Source organism: Danio aesculapii, chromosome 17, assembly GCF_903798145.1.
Source record: "Danio aesculapii chromosome 17, fDanAes4.1, whole genome shotgun sequence".
NCBI classification, from domain to species: Eukaryota; Metazoa; Chordata; class Actinopteri; order Cypriniformes; family Danionidae; genus Danio; species Danio aesculapii.
The window spans coordinates 29,602,057-29,623,794 of record NC_079451.1 but is presented as its reverse complement, the minus strand read 5'-3'; the positions used below and the strand labels follow the sequence as shown (position 1 = coordinate 29,623,794).

At 39.2% G+C, this 21,738-nt stretch overlaps 1 protein-coding gene across 1 annotated transcript in view; it reads left to right on the top strand.

Annotated features, from left to right (window-relative positions):
* The window catches only part of ltbp1 (latent transforming growth factor beta binding protein 1), a 113,443-nt gene that overhangs the window by 79,120 nt on the left and 12,585 nt on the right, over window positions 1-21,738 (top strand). Inside the window, exons 8-10 of the mRNA XM_056477282.1 lie at window positions 6,435-6,537; window positions 13,851-13,910; window positions 18,661-18,783. Coding sequence (XP_056333257.1) covers window positions 6,435-6,537; window positions 13,851-13,910; window positions 18,661-18,783 — 286 coding nt within the window. The remainder of the gene's footprint in view (window positions 1-6,434; window positions 6,538-13,850; window positions 13,911-18,660; window positions 18,784-21,738) is intronic.

The following is a 21,738-nucleotide window of genomic DNA, read 5'->3' as shown; positions in this document are numbered from 1 at the left end:
CAGCCTGCCTGGACGCCTGACCTAGGGGCACACTGGCCCGTAGGAAGGAGGGGTCCTTTCCAGGGGGTGCGGGTGCGGTGACACAGCGCAGTGACAGTCACTCGGTGTGGGCCCGCGTGCCATGCGCGTCTGGGGACCCGATCGTGAAGCCAATGCTGTAGTGGTCTCATATGGAGCAATCCGAGCGGCGTGGCCGCGGCTACGGATGCCATATGCCCCAGGAGCCTCTGAAATAATTTCAGGGGGACCACTTTTTTTCCTGTCGAACTCTCTCAGACAGTTCAGCATTACCTCGGCGCGCTCTCGTGAGAGGCGCGCCTCCATAGTGATCGAGTCCAGCTCCAACCCGAGAAAGGAGATGCTCTGCACGGGGGCGAGCTTGCTCTTTTCTCGGTTGACCTGAAACCCCAACGGGCGGAGGTGCCGGAGCACCTTGTCTCTGTGCATAATCAATTGCTCCCGAGAGTGGGCTAAAAATCAGCCAGTCATCGAAATAATTGAGCGTGCGGATGCCGGCGAGCCGAAGGGGCGCGAGGGCACCCCCCGCGAGCTTGGTGAAAACTCACGGAGACAGAGAGAGCCCGAAGGGGAGGACCTTGTATTGCCACGCTCGACCTTCAAACGCAAACCGCAGAAACTGCCGGTGGCGTGGAAGTGTGGAGATATGAAAATACGCGTCCTTCAGATCTATTGCTGCAAACCAATCCTGAGGACGAACGCATCGCGTGATGCGCATCTGCGTAAGCATTCCGAAGCGCAGCCTGTGAAGGCAGCGGGGCACGATGAAGTGCGGGCTGTAAAACCCGCGCTCCATCTCGGCTGGAGGGCCGGCTCGATTGCATCCTTTGCCAGGAGGACAGCAATCTCCTCTCGCAAGACAGGGGCGGACGCAGGACTGACCCTGGTCGCCCGTAAACCTGGGAGGCCGTTTAGCGAACTGAATCGCATAGCCGAGTCTGGTCGTATGGATGAGCCATTGCGATGGGCTGGCCCGCGCTAACCAGGCAGGCAGAGCCCCCGCAAATGGTCCCACCTGCACGATCGCTGACGTGCCAGCGGCGGGGCAGCGTGGAGTGAGTGGGCTCATCCGGGGAGCGCTGGGGTCCCACAGGAGAGCAGGAGAGGAGATGTTCTCGTCTCGCACTCAAACTCCAGGAGAGGGGCTGGGAGTGGAGAGAAAGGAGACCGTTCTCTCGTGCTCCATGAGCCATTGGCGAAATGCACCGATCCTGCGAGCTGGAAGGCATAGCGTCCCAGACTGGCAGTGTTCGGGCTGTCACATCCGGAGGAGGGGAAAAGTGCTCTTTCACTGAGGATTTTGATGGCGTTTTTTTTTTTTTTTTTTTTTTTTTTACGCCTTTAAATAACGTGCCCCGCCCTCCAGCGGGGAAAGAGCAAATTCCCTCCTCCCCAGATGGCCCGCCTCAGGGACGCTTCGCGGTCCGTTTTACCGAACTTAGCGGCGCCCTGGGCGGGGGACGCTGGTTGCCGGCGCGATGCTCGGCGCAGCCGCGTGGCCGGAGGCGCAGGCGGGGGCGGCGAAGCAAAGCTGCGGGCGGGCGTCCTCGGCGAAAAAGCAGTGGCTGTGGATGGCTCGGCGGGGGGGAGGGGTCATACAATCCCGCCGATAGAGACCTCGCCCATCGCCTCCGACTGCTCTATCACCGGCGTGAATTCCTGGGCGAATTCACCGCCAGTGTCGCCGAACAGGCCAGCCTGGGATATGGGTGAGTTAAGAAAGCGAACTTTGTCAACGTCACGCACATCACCAGGTTTAGCCTGAGGTGGCATTCCTGGATCACGGATGTGATCATCGTCCTTCCCAGGGCACACACAGCCGACTTTTTTTTTTTTTTTTTTGTAAGAGCATAGTCGGTTGCGGTGCGGAGCGCATGCTCAGTCCTGGGTCAGAACCATCCTCGCGCAGCCGGGCCAGCGCCTGCGCTTGGTAGCGCTGGTAGGTGGCCCTAGCGTGCATGGTGAGGGGGAAGGCGCACGCAGCACACTGCGTGAGCCTACTGTGCCCATCCAGGAAGAAGGGGATGGGGAGGCTTAGAAGGTCTCGCCTTCATCCTCCACATCACACCCCTCTAATCGGTCCGGCCGCGGGGCTGGGAGATAAACCATCTCCAGAGCCACGGCCGAAGCAACCTGGGGAAGCACAGCCGCAAAGTCTGCTTCTGGATTCGACGCCGCGCTCAAAGTCCCGGAGGGAGCGAGCGGGTTCGAATCCTCGTCAGACCTTGACAGCCCAACCTCCAAGGATGGTGAGGATGGAAGCGCACGCAGATCGGGCAGAAAAAAGTGCCCTCAGGACAGCGTGAGTTTACTGTGCACTTCCGGGAAGAAGGGGACGGGAGGCTTTGAAGGTCTTGCCTCCTTATATCCTCCACATCACACCCATCTAGTCGGTCCGGCCGCGGGGCTGGGGGATAAACCATCACCAGACCCACGGCCGAAGCAGCCCGAGAAAGCACGGTCATCATGTCTGCTTAGATGCTAACGCCGCGCTCTCCACCCCGGAGGGAGGGAGCGAGCGGGCTCGCATTCTCATCAGACAATGACAGCCCATCCTCCGATGCAGCGATGGACATCTGACCCCCGGTGTCATCAGGTGAGAGCGACCATCCAAGGACGGAGCGCTTCTCTTCAACTGAAGCTTGGATGGAGCGCGTGGAGGAGCGAGAGGTCCGCGGCCCGGGGGCGGCGGATTTACTCTCACTGAAACCCTCAGATCTGCCCGAGTGCCAACCGCAGTGCGGGGGACAACTGGGGTGGGTGGCTCTTTTGCAAGAGCGAGCCGCGATCTTAACTGCGCAACAGACATGACATCAGTGATGGCATACACTGCCCGCGAGCACCGCATTAACATGCTGGACCCCCAGACATGAAACGCTGTGCTCGTGCCCATCATCCGGGGATAGGAAACCACCACATCCAGAAACGCACGGTCGGAGTGACGTCTTGAAAAAGACGCGCTGCACGACCGTGTTGCTCTTTTAGGAAAGCTTTTTTCCTATATACAAACCGCTCTTGGAGGACCGGACCCAAAGGACGCCAGGCAAGGGAGAAATACCCAGCTCGACCATCTGCCACTGCGTATACGCGCTCTGGACCGGGAGAAGCTGCTTCTCGATCTCTCTCTGTAGACACAGGTTGGAGATACCCTCAAAGACTCTCTCAGAAGCTTCGTGAAAGGCTCTGAAAGCGAAAGGATGTCGAGCATGGCACTGGCTGCGTCTTTATAGCATGACTGATTGTCATTGACGCCAGCTGTGCACGCTGACGCTGCCAACTCATTGGCATTTCATTGGCCCGTTTTTATACTCTTTCAGATGATTGGATTCTGACGAAATCCCCATAGTGGAAGTTTCCACATAGCATTGGAGTTCCCCATCCGAAGGGGAACCAAACTCTACCGGTTAACTAAGGCTAACATGCAGGATAATATATATACAGAGCTTTGACTTCATAATGACTACTTGAAAGACAGGGTGTTAAACGGTAAATGACAGAAAAGCAAAATGTAACGTTTGAAAAACTGCTATTGAGGCCAGCAAAAATGGAAGAAGTAGCATTTTTAGCCACACTAACAGTGAGAACCATAGTTTTTTTTAGGTAAATTATCTATTGTGATCACTTTGGCTATTAAAGGCATACAAAATAATATTCATGCAAAAACCATTTAATATTGTTGATATTTTAACATATTATTTTAATGTTTTATTTTCATATAGGATATAAGCACAACAGCAGAGTATACTGTATTTCCATTCACTTGATGTTAAAGTCAAGGAGTTTGTTATTAGATTTAAAGTTAAAATCCTGTGTCTTTAGCATATTTATTTACCATGCCAAGGATGAGGAGGCTGGTTTGATTCCTGTTCGGAGTGATGTGAGGACAACTGATGATGTTACAGTGGACCTATAAGTCAGATTGGATTGAGATTTAGAAGTAAGGTAATATAGGATAGCTACAATAGTAAGATATATTAGACTAGCCTTACTCCCCTGGCCTCAAAAGGCACACGAAGGATGCTGGAGACTAGAAGCTGCAGGAGATCACCATTCTGTGTGGCAGAAGTAGAACTAACGGAATCACAGTTTAGTGGGGTGAGGGATGGAGGACAGCTAGCTAGAGAGTGTGAGTAAATATCACTCCCCTGTCCTCAAAATGTGTGAGAGCAATTGATGCTAATGGGGTGGGGTCTTTATTGTCCTTGTTAGTGTGCCCTTCTTTTAAATACATGATTTTGTCAGTAAAGCCGGGTCTAGTAAACTTCCAGCATGTGCGTTCAGATGGAACAGCGTTAAGAAAACAGAGTTCACTGATAAGCTACGCAAAAATCGTTTTTAAATTCAATTTTATCAATCAATAATTACAATATAGTCGCAATTACCACAGAAAATACCACACATAATAATGTAGTTTTATTCTAAAATCCAAACCTCATAACTTCAGTTTTGTGTTTGAAATAAATCTGTATGTGAGCTGATTCTGTAGTTGTGTTTATTAGGCACAGTGAACTAGTGAAAGCAGTTAAATCTCAGATTTACTGGGTTTCTTCTTGTTTCTGGGGGTATTTGGATTTTTTTTTTTTTTGTGACACGCTACCCTGACAAGATGATTACGGCAATCATAGCTTTGTTCAATTACATTTTAAAATGTAATTTTGACTTCATTCGCCCACTTCCAAATGCTGCTTGGAGTGGTGGAAGTAAAATCAGAAGGGTTATATTGGTGCCGTGACCCGGATGGCAGTGAGGTATAAAGGGGTGAGTATAACGAAGATCAGCTGTCAGGAGTGCTTAGTAAACCTATGCACACTAGCAACTGGTGCTAGAGGCTATGTTTTTATTGTTCCTTTTAATTTATCCGCCTTCTATTTTAAAGACATCTGTTTAAATCCTATTCAGGCCGGTTTGAGTTGAAGGGGATGGTATAGATGAGAAATACTGAAAAGTTTTTAAGGATTGCATGTGTATTACATCTTTGCCTCATTTTCATACTACAGTAAAATTCTGTCATTTGCTCGTCTATATCTTTTTCTCCATCTGTCTCTTGTTTTGTCTTTAATATTTAAATTTATACATATATATATATATATATATATATATATATATATATATATATATATATATATATATATATATATACAGCTGAAGTCAGAATTATTAGCCAATAATTATTAAATGTTTTCCATATAATGTTTAACAGAGTAAGTACATTTTCACAGTATGTCTGATCATATTTTTTCTTCTGGAGAAAGTCTTATTTGTTTTATTTCAGCTAGAATAAAAGCAGTTTTAATTTTTTTGAAAACTATTTTAAGGTCAAAATTATTAGCCCCTTTAAGCTATATTTCTTTCTATAGTCTACAGAACAATCCATCATTATACAATAACTTGCCTAATTACCCTAATCTGCCCAGTTAACTTAATTAACCTAGTTAAGCCTTTTAATGTCACTTTAAGCTGTATAGAAGTGTCTTGAAAAATATCTAGGAAAATATTATTTACTGTCATCATGACAAAGATAAAATAAATCTGTGATTTTGAAGGAAAAAAATAAACATAGGTTAATAATTCAGGGGGGCTTCAACTGTACATATATATATATAATAATAAATTAATTAAATACAATTATATATTATAAAAAGTCAGTTTAAGTCAGTTGGCTTCTTTGTGTTATTGACTTTTATATCTGGAGCAAAACATTCTTCAAAATAGATCTTCTCTGTATCTATCTCTCTCACCACTGCTGTAAGTCTTTCACTATTCCTCTCTGTCTCTTGCTTTTAAAGTCTTTTAAACCAACTCAATTCCAGCTATCATTGATGATCAAGAAGTAGAGCAGAAGACCAAATAAATAGTGAGATGAGACTCTCTCCAGAACATTGTGGCACTCTAGGGAACATCTGTCTCTTGAATAGAGAACCACAGATTAAATGCAACAGAATAATTCTCAAAAGAGTTTTGACTTAGTATCTGCCTCCAGCTTAAAAGAACTTGCAATTGAATTCCACTACTATAGCTGATAGTCTATCAAGTTATTATCATCAAGTGCACCTGGGTCTTGTTTGTTTACTCTCATTCTCTCTCTTATTGTAAAGTGCTGTGCCTATTTGTGCAACCATTTACACTTAATTTGTGACTTTGTCTTTCCATGTCAGCAGAGAGGAGAGTGTTATCAGGTTGTTTGAGTTGTGTTTCTTAAATTGTTGTTCAGTTCGTGCCTGGTTCCGTAGATTAGATTCAGTCAGGGGAGAGATATCAAGAGTGTTGATCAGAAAGAACTGGGATCAGTTTGTGAGTTTGTGTGTGAGCAGAATTATATATGTGTAGGTTGAATGGGCTAGATGAGTATCTCTGTCTCTTTCTTCATTTATTTCATTAACTTCCTGCATTTCATTTGATTGTGTTTTATTTTGCAGTGTGGGAAAGCTCTGCCTGGACTATCTAAACAGGATGCCTGTTGTGGGACGGTGGGCACATCATGGGGATTCCACAAATGCCAAAAATGCCCCAAGAAACCATGTAAGCTCCTGCTGATGCACTCTCACAAACAAAATCTCCTGTCTCACTCTCACATGCAAAGACATCTGTCTCACATAAACAAACCATCATTGGTCTCTCTATCAAAAACAACAATGGTGGAAAGGAAGCTGAAACATTGCACTCAAGTAAACGTACCAATACTTGCCAAAAGTTGTAGTACAAGCAGAGTAAAAGTATTTGTTCTAAATGCTACTCAAAGTGTGAGTAAAAATTAGCCCTTTTACAAGTACACAAGAGTGGTGAAAAATACACCTGAACATTAAAATGGCTCCCACTTTATATTGAGTGATCTTAACTGTACTTGCACTAAAATAAAAAATTGGTATGATGTACATATTGTATAAATAATTTTACATTGAATTTATATTTGATTAAACACCCGTATGTAAGTTCATCTGTAATTAGTTGCTGTTATTATTACATTTATAATTACATTATTGACCATCACTTACACCTTTACCCACTCTAAAACCAGCCCATTCCACAAAACCTTACTCATATCCCACCTCAATAGCACCATCAAAGTTCTGCAATACATTATAAACACATTAAGTAAATTGTATTAATATTTTGATACAAGTACGCAATAGTTAAGGACACTTAATATCAAGTGGGACAGGGTTGTTTTCTTTTAAGTGTAAGTTAAAGGGCACCTATGATGAAAATTATCTTTTGGAAGCTGTTTGGACAGAACTGTGTGTAGGTACAGTATAGTGCATCCACAGTCATATTAGGGTGATATAAAGACAATAAGTCTCTTTTTTTTAATTTCCTGATGATCAAATAGGATCCAAATCCCTCCCATTTTGAGTCTGACTGCAACATAATGTAGGAGTGTGGTTTCCCTGCCCACCGATTTGATTGACAGCCGCGTATAAACTTGTCTTCATAATAATGCATATAATCGTATTAACAAGACAAGACATGTGCAAAGGAACTGGGATTAAAAGATCTGTTCAGCTCGCTGTGATCATCAATCATCATCAAATGTGATCAAGAATGAGTTTGACAAGTTTAAAATGTGTTTAAAACAGTGCATGTTTGTAATGAATTACAGCAATTTTATCATCTTTATCAGCACAGCCGCGTGTCAGTACAATTATAAAAGATGTTCATGGTTAGTGGACATTAACATAACTGATATCCATACCTCAGTGGATATTACCGTGTATCCTGTCACATTTGTCATAGAAAACCCGTGCAAAGTTGAATGTGTGCGCCGTGTGTGTGTCCGCTGTGTGTGTATGTGCGTGAACTTTGTGTTTGTTCTACATCACATAATATGCTTCACTTTCATAAAAATATCTGTCATATTGACCTTATTCTTCAATGCGGAAGTGCGCTCGTTTTTGAGAATGTTTTAGAACTTTCGATTCAATAGCCTATGGGAGAAATGACTAGGAATAATAAATGGCAGAAAACGGTCAAACTACTTGCTCTACAAACAAGTGTTTGCATGCCTATACAGACAAAAGAGAATCATATAATAAAACATTTTCAGTTTGCAACATCAAGCAGCAAAACGAACTGTTTTTAATGTCTAAAAATGAATGTAAGTGAATGAGATCGGAAGTCTTGAGCCAAAAAGATTCAAATGGCTGCGCCCGCTTGTATGCAGAGAATAAGGTGAATACCCAAACAACCCTTTAGCTTGCGCTCTTTGAAAAAAGTTTGGAAAATATCTATGGTTAAATTGTCTTGACACCGTTTTAATGATAATCTATGGACAAAAGGTCAACCAGAAGTTACTTTCACAGTCAAACATCTGTCTTTCTTTCACAAACAGAAATATCTCTCAACTTCACCTGGAAAAACACCCATGTGTCACTCTTAAAAACACAATCATGTCTCTTCTGCCTTCCTTTGACAAAAGGAAACAGCCGTCTCACCATCACATTCCAAACCATCTGTCTCACTCTCACACAGACATTTATCTACTTCACTTTCAGAAACAAAAACACCTGTCTCTCCTTCATGTAGGCCATCATATGCCTCATTTTCATGAACACAAACACGTGTATCACCCTCACACAGACATTCATTTCTCTCTCTCTCTCTCCCCCTCTCTCTCTCTCTCTCTCATTATAACTTCTGTTTTAACTCCTTCCCAATAAAAGCATCCTCTTCCCCTCATTTACAAACCCAAACATCTGTTTTACATTTTCACTTTTAATCTTCTGATTTGAAAGGCAGAGGTGATTGAAACAAACTAGTGTTCAGAGCGAGACGCGCTGTTAAACATCAAAATGTCTGGGCCTCATTTGAAGTGTAACACTTGCAGTATGATTGTGCACATTATTCCACAGTAGTGCAGCCTAAAAAGAGCGAGAAAAAAAAGTGATTCATCAAGAGGCCCTGACTTGATTTCTCACTAAAAACGGAAAGAAAGCGTGAGGGGTTCATTTGAAAACCATTTGATGTCAATGTGGCTGTGACTCAACGGACACATGGTCCTAATATTGAGAATGAGAGGGAAGGGATGCATTCCACAGAGAAAAGGCAAGTGCGTAATGAGTGGGCAAAGGAAAGAGAAAGCTGTTAGGTATCTGGTTACGCACACGCTGTGTTGAACTTACTGACATGCTGACTCACCTGGCACACACTCCACTCTTTAGTAATGGTGCATATACACATTTACTCATGATTCCTCCATGCTTAGTCACTTCGCTGAAGTCAGTCCCTACGGAAAACTGTTAACAGACCACCCTAATTCTCTCTCTCTCTCTCTCTCTCTCTCTCTCTCTCTCTCTCTCTCTCTCTCTCTCTCTCTCTCTCTCTCTCTTGCACGCTTTCATTTCACAGTATGTCTGTAGATGTTTTTGAAATTCTCTATCCATATATGGGCACCCCTACATTCTGTGCATTCCCAGACATATGGCTGATTTAAACCTTATGGACGTCACCAATAACAAAACCTTCATGAGTCTCTGAGAAAAGTGTGCTTTGTTCACCTCACCCATTAAAAAAAAATCCATATTTAACCCTACACTTAACAGGTCAAAAATGACCTGTGCACCATTTTAACAAAATAAATTATATATATATATATATATATATATATATATATATATATATATATATATATATATATATATATATATATATATATATATATATATATATATATATATATATATATATATATATATATATATATATATATTCATAGAACAGTACTGTCTGTTTCTTGAATCTGATTGGCTGATAGCCATGCAATATTCCCAAAATAACAGCACTCCTACAGCCTCCTCACCCTTCTGTGTTACTCCGCCCACATAAAGGGACAGCAGATCAATAGACTTACTACAGTTTGACAAATATAGCAGCTGTTGGACTGCATAATGTACTTTTGAGGCTTTTTAGGCAAATTGCAGTTGTTTAGATTGCAGCTATGCAGTTTAATTATAAGGATAAGCATAATAAGCCCTTTGAGGAGAAAAAAATCGGCGTAATTTCTAACTACAGCTGACCAAATCATTATAAAATCGGTGAGTGATATTCTAAGTCAATCTCTCTCTTTTTTATGTTGTAGTGTTGTATTTATACCATGGTAATTGTTGTGTATTAAGTGTGAGATGGGACTCACAGATCAGGAATGTATGTATTTTGTGTTGGCCACTCTTTGTATAACCCTGATTTACTTTTTGGTTGGCCATCTGTTTGTTTCTAATGAGTCTCTTAATTTCGTTACTAGTTCAGTAAAAAGAAAGAAAGAAAGAAAGAAAGAAAGAAATGTCCGCATGTGTTTAGTTTTTTTCCTTATTGCAAACACAACAGTAATCTGGTAGTGTTTGCTTTGCTTTGGCTTTTTTGGGGTTAATTATTGTGATATCCTGATTGCAACAGAGAAATACTAGAAAATCTCTCGAGATTGATGGCATTTCATGCTGTTCAGCCTTATAATCTTAAAATGTGAGCAAAATCACCTGTTTTGTCATAACTTTGGATATTACACTAGATAACCATTCAAATACTAGCTCTAAAGTGACATTGGTGAATTACTAATGTTTTCTGAAGAAAATAGTTCCTCATAAAAAAGGATTTTTGAGACTCTCCGTTTCATTTTCACTAAGGCGCATGCCCAACTTACGCCTCCCACCAGTGCCGATATACAGCCATATCGCATTGCTTGCTCATATAAACACACAACTATACAATTTTACTATAATGACACCAACATTAGAAAAATATTAAGAATTTTCTATTTTTATATTACCCTGAAGGTTGTACACATAAAGGGTGCTAGGATTGTCTTAGGGTTTTACTTTTACCCACCAGATTTAAAATCATTTTTCCACCACATAACTGCAGGCACACTCCGACACACACACGCATACACGCACACGCACGCATGCACGCATGCACGCACAATAATAATCTGCTGAATACTGTCAAGCTAAAGACATTTTATACCTATACTTTTAGCATAATAAACATAAACAGTTTACATTTGTAATTAACAAGTGGTGCCCACTAAATATTGATGAATTGAAGAATAATTTATATTATTTATTAAATTTCCCATTAATTGTATTTTATTAACGTCTACCCCTACCCCAACCCTAAACCCAATTCTCACAGTAATGTAAAACAGATCTTGATCTAGAGTCTTCTATTAGTATAGGTGATTAACCATGTGGATGGATGATAAAAGCTTTCTGAGCCTTCTGGACCATATCTGTCAGCTGATAACCACTGATAATGCCCATTCAATCGAGTGATAACAATCGAAGCGGGTGGACATTTACAGTTTGTGATGAACAATGTCATTTATATATAGACACTTCATAGATTTGAGGATTTTTTAAAGGTTTAGTAAAGACAGATCATTTTTGATAAATATATTTCCAAGACCACACAAGGGTTAAGTCATCATTTACTTCATTTTGAGGCTCCGCGATTCAGTGTGGCATTGAGAGGTGTGAAGTTGATGTGGTATTACCGCCATCTCTGAGCTCTGCTTGCAGCAGCTGTAGGCCAGCACATCCCAGGACATCAGCTGGTAATGAACGGAAATAGAAGTGCAGGGCAGTAACTGAACACAAGTGTTGGGGTAATGAAGACGTAAACAAGTCTGGAGTTCAGCCCCTTTTATTTCTGAAGCAGGCTCAAAATATGACCTCTGGAAGTGCCGATGCCTTTCTGCTCTCTTCCAAATGAGTCAGTCTGTCTTTCTCTCTTGCTCTCTTTCTTCTATTTATGTAATTTATTACAGTCATTACCCATGAGAATGAGAGGGAAGTAAACCCCGTTCCTGTTACACGTTTCCCAGTCACAAGGCCTCCCCTCAGACAATCCTTAAAACAGTCACTACAGAACTATGTACTGTGTTTTTGTGTGCTTTTTTTAATCTGATTATTATGAGCTCAGAGACAATGGTATGTTTAAAGAGACGCTGTAAATAGTGATTAACGATCAGTGGATGTGTTTGTGTTTTAGTGTAGAACAAGTAAGAGCACTATTCACCCTGAATCCTGGGCGTTCTCGCACAAAATGTGATCAGATATATTAAAAAGTTCACATTTGTTCCACATTTTGGTCTGTTATTTTGTCAGGTGTGAATTGATTAAGGCTTGTGCTTAACCAGTTAAGCTTTTGGGTTATTTTGGGTATTTCTGCCTGAATTTGGCCTTCAGATTTAATTGTACAGCAGGGGTGGGCAAACTCGGTCCTGGAGGGCCAGTGTCCTGCACAGTTTAGCTCCAACACTAATCAAACACACCTGAACATGCTAATCAGTGTCTTCAAGATCACTAGAGATCTATGAGAAGGTGTGTTTGATTAGAGTTGGAGCTAAACTGTGCAGGACACCGGCCCTCCAGGACCGAGTTTGCCCACCCCTGTTGTACAGTATGCTTACAGTAAGTTATTATCACTACAATATAATAACACTATAATAACTATATTAATTTAATACCACTGCCTCTGGGCCAAAATTACATACACTTCAAAATCATTGAGTTTGAGATCATCATTTTTTTTAAGTGGAGCTTTAGAAATGTCATGTTTGACGTTGTTTAGTCGGTTTAAAAAGATTTTAGTAAGACTGTATAAAAATAATATTAATAGTAAGTAAGTAATGTGTATTTATATAGCGCATTTACTGTGTATGGCCATACACACAAAAGCATTTCACAATCATGAGGGGGGTCTCCCCCCACTCCACCACCAGTGTGCAGCATCCACTTGGATGATGCGACGGCAGCCACAGGACAACGGCGCCACTGTGCTCACCACACAAGAGGGGTCTGGATGCAGAACTGGTGCAGTGCAATCTGTGCTGCATCCAATGCTTTTAATGGGCTCACCTAACCCCACCCCTATCCCTACCCCTCACAGTGACATCACTCGATTCATTGAGTGCATTGTGTCTGACATTGCATCACTGAGTGATCCAATCTCTGCTTGCATTATAAAGGCTGCATCCAGATACTATTGCACCACACACCAGCTATAGATGGAGTGGAGAGACCGTGAAAGACCCAATTCAGTGGATGGTGATGATTGGAAGGCCATGATGAATAGGGGCTGATAAAGGGAATTTGGCTAGGACACCGGGGTTACACCCATACTCCTTATGAGAAGTACCATGCTTTCACTTTACTGGGGCATTAGGACTCACACAGACCACAGGATGAGCACCACCTGCTGGCCCCACTATAACCCCACTTCCACTTTGTTAATAATTAGTAATAATACTAAATATACTAATAAAATAATAATAATTATAAAAACAATGTTAAGTAATAATGAATGTGTTTTATTGCAGTCCAACATTAGTGAGCAAAATGAATAAAAGCAATACATTTAGTAAATTCAAAAATAGTGCATTTTACATGCCAAACTGTATGTAGAAAAAATGATCAGCTAATTTGCTTAAAAAAAGGAGTAAATCTGTTGTAATTTTCATTTACTTAATCATTTACTAATATATACATATATTTAATTATAATAACTAGTAATAATAATACTTAAAGCAAGGGTTTTTTCACTTATTTATTACTTGCATGAACTTATACATAATATTATGTTTTTTGTTTTATGTTGGTATTACTTTAATTTTTGTGCAAATAGTGGTTATCATTGCATGTGTGTAACAGTGAGTATTAATAACTTATACTTTGCAGTTTACAAGAATTCTAGTTAGAAATATTAGCACCTTGATCAGAACTTGATTTAATGTGTTTTAACTATACAAATATTTTTCATACATTTGCTGGAAGAGAATGTTTTTGTTTAGAGCTGTATCTAAATGTGCTGTTATTTTTGTCCCTTTTCTCTTTCCTCCAAAGCGATTCCTTTGATTGAATGTCCTCAAGGCTATAAGAGACTGAATGGCACTCGCTGTATCGGTAAGAGCCATGGCTTGTTTCTGCTTGTTACTTCATTGCATGCATTCATGTGATTTTATTGTGTATTTCTGTTCTTGCAGTGGGCATGCGTGTTTGTTTGTAGTGCTACATTTTTGTGTAATTGTGAGTTGATTGTGATGACTTTGATAAGATGCATGAGTCTGTCTGTCAGTTTCACGTCCAATATACTGTATGTAATTCATTTTCCCCTTGCACTGGCCTCTGTATGTCACAGCTGACAGCATACGCCAGGTACTGTGCTTCTTATTTAATTGCCATTTCAAAAGCAGGTCCCTGTTCTCTCACATATGACTCTTTCACTGTTAAGAAAACAGGCAGGAGGAGAGACAGGTGGCATCTTTGATAGATCTTTCTAATCTGTGTTGAAGCTGGATGTAATAGTGAGAAAACCAACATTTCAGGGCCGGCAGCAAGAAAGATTTCAGAGCTTTTGCTCAGACTGAAAACCAAGATAAATAAATGAATAAAGACCACTCACATTGCCATGTATTGTTATTGTACTTTGGCAATAAGAACTTAATTTTAAAATTTGAAAAATTTATATTTTTGAGTAATAGTGATTGATGTGAGAGGAGCGGTGTGCAGTGGGAACAAGCAAAAATTATTGCTTAAATTTTTTTTGGTTTTTTTTTGTAATTATCATTTTTTTAATTACTTGCAATGTGAAAATTGTTTCCACCAATTATTTTTTTTTTGGTGTGGAAAATTATCAAATAAATAAAACAATAAATAAATAAATAAAAAGTTCTCAGTATTCACCTTATAAAATATATTTTCTCAAAAAACAACAACAATAAAAGGACCACCTCCACCATTAGGAGATCTGAAAATGCAAACTTAAGAACACAGTATTATTACGCCTATGCAAACTACAAAAATGTAATTTTGCATAGTCTTCACAATCAAAACAACATAAGGATCAATGGATTACAGAACCTTATGTGCACAGATACATAGTGGTTCTCTATGAAGTGACATTGCCAACTACTGGCCTAATTGGTGTTAAAGGGGAGTAATGTATCAATAGAGTGCACAAACATTTGCATTTTTATTACATCATTGTTATGTAAACTTTCTCATGGTTGAATTTTAAAATCTCTGTTCAAAGGTCTATACATTTTTTAATGTTTTTGAAATGTTTTTTCTCACTGAGAAATTTATTTAATCAAAAATTCAGTGAAACATTTTTATTTTTTTAATTATTGTTTATTTGTGTTATGGCAAATTAGATTTTTTTGTCCCATTTATTATTCCTTAAACAGTTATTTCCCTTTTAGTAATCATTATAATGTGCTTATCTGGTGCTTAGAAATCATCTCCAATTATAATAATAAAAAAATAAATACATATAAAGGTCAAAGTAAAAGCACATTAAAACATTTATAAATGACTGTACTGTCATTTGTTGTAATTTTCAAGTGTCTTTGCTGTATCAAAGTTTTAATTAATTCTTAAACAATTATTTCCCTTTTGGAATTATTATAATATGCTTATCTGGTGCTCGAAAATCATCTCTAATTATAATTTTAAAAAATAAATACATAAAGGTCAAAATAAATGCACTTTACAGCGTTTATAAATAACTCTACTCATTTTGATCAGTTTAATGCATATTTGCTGTATAAAAGTGTTAAGTTCTTGCCAGTTAGATTTTTTTAAAGAATGATAATTAAGGGTGCAGCGCTGTAGGTACCTGTTTGTCTCTCCATCTCTATTTCTCCACACACCTCCAGCCAAACACATCTGCTATTAGAAACACCACTGGCTGCCTCAGTTTGCCAAACCAGAGCTAAACCGCAGCTAAAAGTGAAGCAGGCTTTGCTAAGAGCCTGGCCGCAGGCATCTGAAAGCAGCAATCTGGTCAATATGGTGCAACACGGGGCAACACTGAGACATATTTTACTGTAACGAATACAGATAATTAAGATAAAACATGACTTGCTTGAAAAAGAAAGAACTGCATAATATTGAGTAATTTATTCTGCAGTAAGCAAATAAGATTATTATAATTTCCATATCAGGCATTACTCATTAAAACTGCAAAATCATTTTTAATATACCGTCAGCAAAAGCTGATCATGTAATCTCGTTATTGGCACCATTTTAAGATCACTACATTTCTCAGAGGTGCCGTTTTATTTTAGTAGTTAGTACTCCTGTAATTTCTTCACAACATAGCACAGGTATTGTGAACGTACCCAAGATAGCTTTGATGGTTAAAATGTGTCTTAGATTTAATAAACAGGCCTGGAAGCACTAGGAGGCTCACTTTACCTTTATGTCTTAATGAATATTTCAGCATGTGCTTTTCTCTGAGGCAAGTTTACAGCACTTGTTTGGCGCTCCAAGTGCCGTTAAGGTTGATCTTAATCATTGTCCTGATAACATGGCCTGAGGGTCCAACTAAACCTCTGACGCATTCTTACGTCAGCCTAGAGCTTTTATGGTGTGTCTAGAGGGCTCTCCTGTGGTTTGGCTGTTTTGTGAAGCTCTGATGCTCCCAGATCATTTTTTGCTGCCGTTAGTCATGTTGTTGTCTTCATTTGTACTGAAGGTTTTCGCCTTCATAAACTTGTCTGACAGAGTAATTTAGCTTGTGCATTAAATTTAGTTCATGATAGTTTACTGTTAATGTTACAATTTATTTTAATCATTCCATGTACAGTTTTTAATGACTAAAAGATATTTTGCAACTATAATTTCAGGGTTAGATTAAGAAGCGTACATGTATTTTCAAAGTCATTTACAAAAGTTAACAGTTCTTTAAATGGCATTGATGGGCGAGACTAGCTATTTTTAGATCAAAAAGATAGCAATAATCACATTTTATATAGATTATATAGGGGCAGTTCACCAAATAAATGCAGATTTCCTTACCGTTTACCACATACACTGGTTTTCAATTCCTGTACTCAGGCCCCCCTTGCATGCACATTTTATATGTCTTTTTACTTAACACACCTGATTCAGATCAGCAGTTTGTTAACAAAGAGATCCATGAACTGATCCTTGTGTGTCAAATAAGAGTGACATACAAAATGTGCAGGGCGGGGGCACCAGGAAACCTATCAACCTTTCCATTTTTACCGAGATTCCCTTGTATTTTACAGTTCTATCCCGCTAGACCCTTCTATTGTGTGTTATGACAACTTGACATTAGACCAAGACAACAAAACATATCATAAATCTGTCATAAACATGATTGTCATGAAGCCATTATAAACGTTCTATGAATTTTATAGCAGTGTCATTAATGTTTTTTCTTTTACTTACAGTGGTACAAACTGAAGTTGTCATTAAAATGTCATTAAATAGTAATGACAGAGTAATGACATTTGAGTAATGAGACATTTTATGACTCAATTATAATCACACAATTCATGACACAATTATAATGCCTCATGACAGTCATGTTTATGACAGATTTATGACAGGTTATGTTGTCTTGGTCAAGTGATGACAAAGATGAAGATGAAGAGTTTGTTTATGTCAAAGTTGTCAACAAACTTACTTTTACTTACTTACTTGGACTTACTTTTGCTGTTTATTCTGATGAATCACTTACCCAGAAAGCACCGACACATTAATTAAGCTAGTTCTGAGCTTTTTTTGTTTAATTTAGAATGTCATCTTTGCATTATAACTGAGTAAATGACTCTTAATGACAGTGGTCATAAGCATGTATAAAAATTCAATCACATTATAAAGGTTTCCTTAAAGTCTTATGAACACAAGTAAAGGGTTGCTATTGCATCTTGTAATTGAATATTTCAATATTTTTATCTAAATAAAAAAGTATTATCAAAATAAAGATGAAATTTTTACCATATTTCTTTAGGAATCTATCACCATAGGAGTTTTTCATGTCATTGGTGCACTGTGTATCAAGAAATAGAGTTTATTTTCAAAATGGGGACATTATGATGTCATCGCTTTGACTGACAGCTCCTCTGGGCCAGTGCGTGTTCTGTTGCAGATGTTTGGCTGTTTGAGCGATTGAGTGTGTGCCCTCTTTCAGCGTCATTGTCAGCATGAACATATTAGCATTGCATTATGGAAATGTGTTGGATCTGTGGCCTACTTGAAGTGGCTGGGAATGATGACTGCCCACACCCTTAATTCGCACTCAGTGGCCTCTTGGAGAGATTGTGTGTGTGTGTGTGTGTGTGTGTGTGTGTGTGTGTGTGTGTGTGTGTGTGTGTGTGTGCGTGTGCGTGTGCGTGCGTGCATGCGCACATTCTTTCTAAGATGGTGAATCACATCATATGGATTTAAATTGACATGACTAAAGGACAAAAAAATATCCATGCCGGCTGTGGCTATGCATGCATATATTTTTCATACTTTTTATTATTGATTCAGTTTTTTTTTGCTTGTTTGTTTTGTTTTTGAGTTACAAAAGATGTAATGCTTAAAGGAGATACTGTACATTGATTGCCAGAACTGCGTAGAGAGTCTGAGACTAAACATTTTAAAGCATCAAGACTCAAGAGAAATACCATGATTTAAAGAAAACTCTCACTAAATTATATTTCAATGTTACAATTGTTACATCATGAACTAGACTCATTGAAATATTTGTACTTCTTTGTACACAATCCTTTAAACCACTTACCCATTTGCCAAAAAATTTTTTTTTGTTTTAGACAGTTCAATGAAGGTCAAAGTGCTTATTAAACAAAAAATAAAAATATGAAAATGAGTCCCTGATGTTTGTTTTTACCCTCAGAAATTGATGAATGTCAGCTTCAAGGTGTTTGTCCCAATGGAAACTGCATCAACACTGTGGGCAGCTACAGGTGTATCTGCAACCCAGGCTTTGTGCCTGATCCAACACTGACCTCCTGTTTCCGTAAGTCTTGTCTCGTTTCTTCTCTTCTCTTCTCTTCTCTTCTCTTCTCTTCTCTTCTCTTCTCTTCTCTTCTCTTCTCTTCTCTTCTCTTCTCTTCTCTTCTCCTTTCTTTTATTAGAAGTCTGATTACTTTAGCATGCTCCTGTATTCTCCATGCTTACATGCTTAAAGGAACCTTTTTTAAACATTTTACAACTACTATATAGTTGAGTTTTACCATTTTTTAATACATCCTGGCAATCCTTTGGTCTGGTGGGAGCATTTTTACCTTGGCTTAGCATAGATAATTGAATCGGATTAAACCATTAGCATCTCGCTCAAAAATGACCAAAATCGTTTACTTTAGCTGCATCCCAAATGGCACACTATACACTTATGCATTATGCACTTACGCACTCAACAGCATAGGATATGTATGTAGTGTCGTCCCAAATGGAACACTAATGTTTTTTTACTAAGCAGAAATTTTAACTGTTTCCCAGATGACGTTTGACGGTTGCCAAATTTGCTAAATAAATGAAAAGTACCAAATAAGACCTGCCATGAGTGTAACCACATTCACCTTCGGGAATCGCTATAATCACTCTCGTAGGAGAATTTTGCTTTCACAATCCAAAATAAATAATGTAATCCAACATGAGCACCCGATAGCTCCGCCCCTTCTGCTACATGAGCAAAGCAGCAGCTGTTGAGTGCGTGAAATGTCCATCATTGCACACTTATTTTTAACGGTTGAATAAGTACATCGTGCGGGTAATTAAAGTGTACTTACTATTTTTTAAGATTTCAGTGTGAACGCACTACATACACTATTAAAGAATAGTGCGTAAGTATGCGATTTGGGACGCACCTTAAGACAGACGGAAAATATGGCCGATTTGGTTTGGAGCGATATTCTCATTCCAGCGTAACAATCAAGGAACTTTGCTGCCATTCCATGGCTGCAATACGCACAATTATGTTACAAAGTGCAGAAAAATAAATCCCAGCAAGGTAACTTTCTTTTAACGTGTCATTTTTGAGTGAGATGCTAATGGTCTAACCAGATTGAAGTATTTATGCTAAGCTAAGCTAAACGTGCCTTATAATTTATTAAATGGTAAAAAAGCGGATTATAAACTTGTTTAATTTTAGGTGAATTGTATAATTTATATAAAATATATAATTTAAAAAAAGAAGAAAAAAAAGAGAAGTGTTCCTTTAAATATTACATTATACACACCTTTTCCCACACATGACTACTGAATTTCAAATTACGGGTTGCATTTCTGGTTTTGGATACTTTTTTTTGGAAAGAACTGAAACAAATCACTTAAGATGCTACAAATAGTCCATATACTCTACATAGTGAAAACTGAGTGAGATGTACATTTAGCTTTGTGCTTTATTTTTTATCTGTCATGCATAAAAGGACAGAATAACAAGCATACAATATCTGTGGTCAAAATGCCAGTAATTTTCTATATACGTCAGTATTAATATTGCTTTGTAAAACTCATATCAAGTTTTTGTGGTATTCTTGGTCTGTTGAAAGTAATTTGTTAAATCTCCTTTTTACATTCAATGGAAAAGCTGAGAGGAGACTAACAATATTGATAATCCCACATCATTGTACTCAGTTATTTAAAAAAAACACTTCACTAACTGTTTTCAGTTTAACAGAAGTTACTCCCATAATTCGTTCAAACCTCATGAAGCGTAGGAATAAGGTGTGTAAATGTGGTCAAATTCAGTGCAGCTAACCACTTTAACTCATACCAATGGCTAGCAGTAAGGCAAGCAGCATGATTTAACATGGCATGTAACACTAACTGTGGCTGTCACTAGAGCAGCCTTTTCTCTGCTCTTCAGGCATTTTCATGTACAAAAGTGCTGACATCACTGGTGCATCATTGGTCGGTCAGTGGGGCACAAACACACTCAAGCTTTCTCTTTGATTTAATGAGGTAACTTAAGTGTGCTGTCTGTATTATTGTGATAAATATAGAGGCTGATCCTTGTCCTGAAAGGCAGCCTTTGCCAAATTACACCTCTGGAACACGCCGACACGTTCTTTTGTTCAGGGGAGATCAGAGAATTTTTTTAATCCTCCTTTTAGCCTTCAGTCAGTCGTGTTTTTCATGTATACAGTGTGTTTTGGCTGACCGTGTCAAGTCTGTCAACACAAATCTGTTGTTATCTGCTTTTTTAAAATGCTGTTTTAATATAAAAACCCTTCAAAATTGGCCCTTCATTAAAGTGAAAAATGTTCAAATTAATATATCAGTTCTTTTAAACATCAACACATTTACAGAACCTGGAGTCATTTTATGTCACAATACAGACCTTATAAGAGTCAACAAATGTATGTAGTGCTTAATTGTTATGATCCACAGTCTACTGAGTTTCATTCTCAAGAATAAACATAAAAAGGAACAGATACTGTATAAATATGTACAGAATGTACAGTACACTACCTGACAAAAGTCTTGTTTTCGATCCCAGTGGTAAGAGCAACAAATAATAATCTTGACTTCTGGTTGATCATTTGGAAAAGTGGCAGAAGGTAGATTTTTCTGATGAATTATTTGTTGAACTGCATCCCAATCATTACAAATACTGCAAAAGACAAAATGGAACTCGCATGGACCTAAGATTCTCACATAAATCAGTCAAGTTCGGTGAAGGAAAAATCATGGTTTAGGGTTACATTCAGTATGGAGGCAAGAGAGAGATCTGTAGAGTGGACGGCAACATCAACAGCCTGAGGTATCAAGACCTTTGGGCTGCCCATTACATTACGAACCACAGGAGAGTGCAAGTTCTTCAGCAGGATAGAGCTCCGTCTCATACTTCAGCCTCCACATCAAAGTTCCTAAAAGCAAAGAAGGTCAAGGTGCTCCAGGATTGGCCAGCCCAGTCACCTGTAATGAACATTATTGAGTATGTCTGGGGTAACTTAAAGGAGGAGGCATT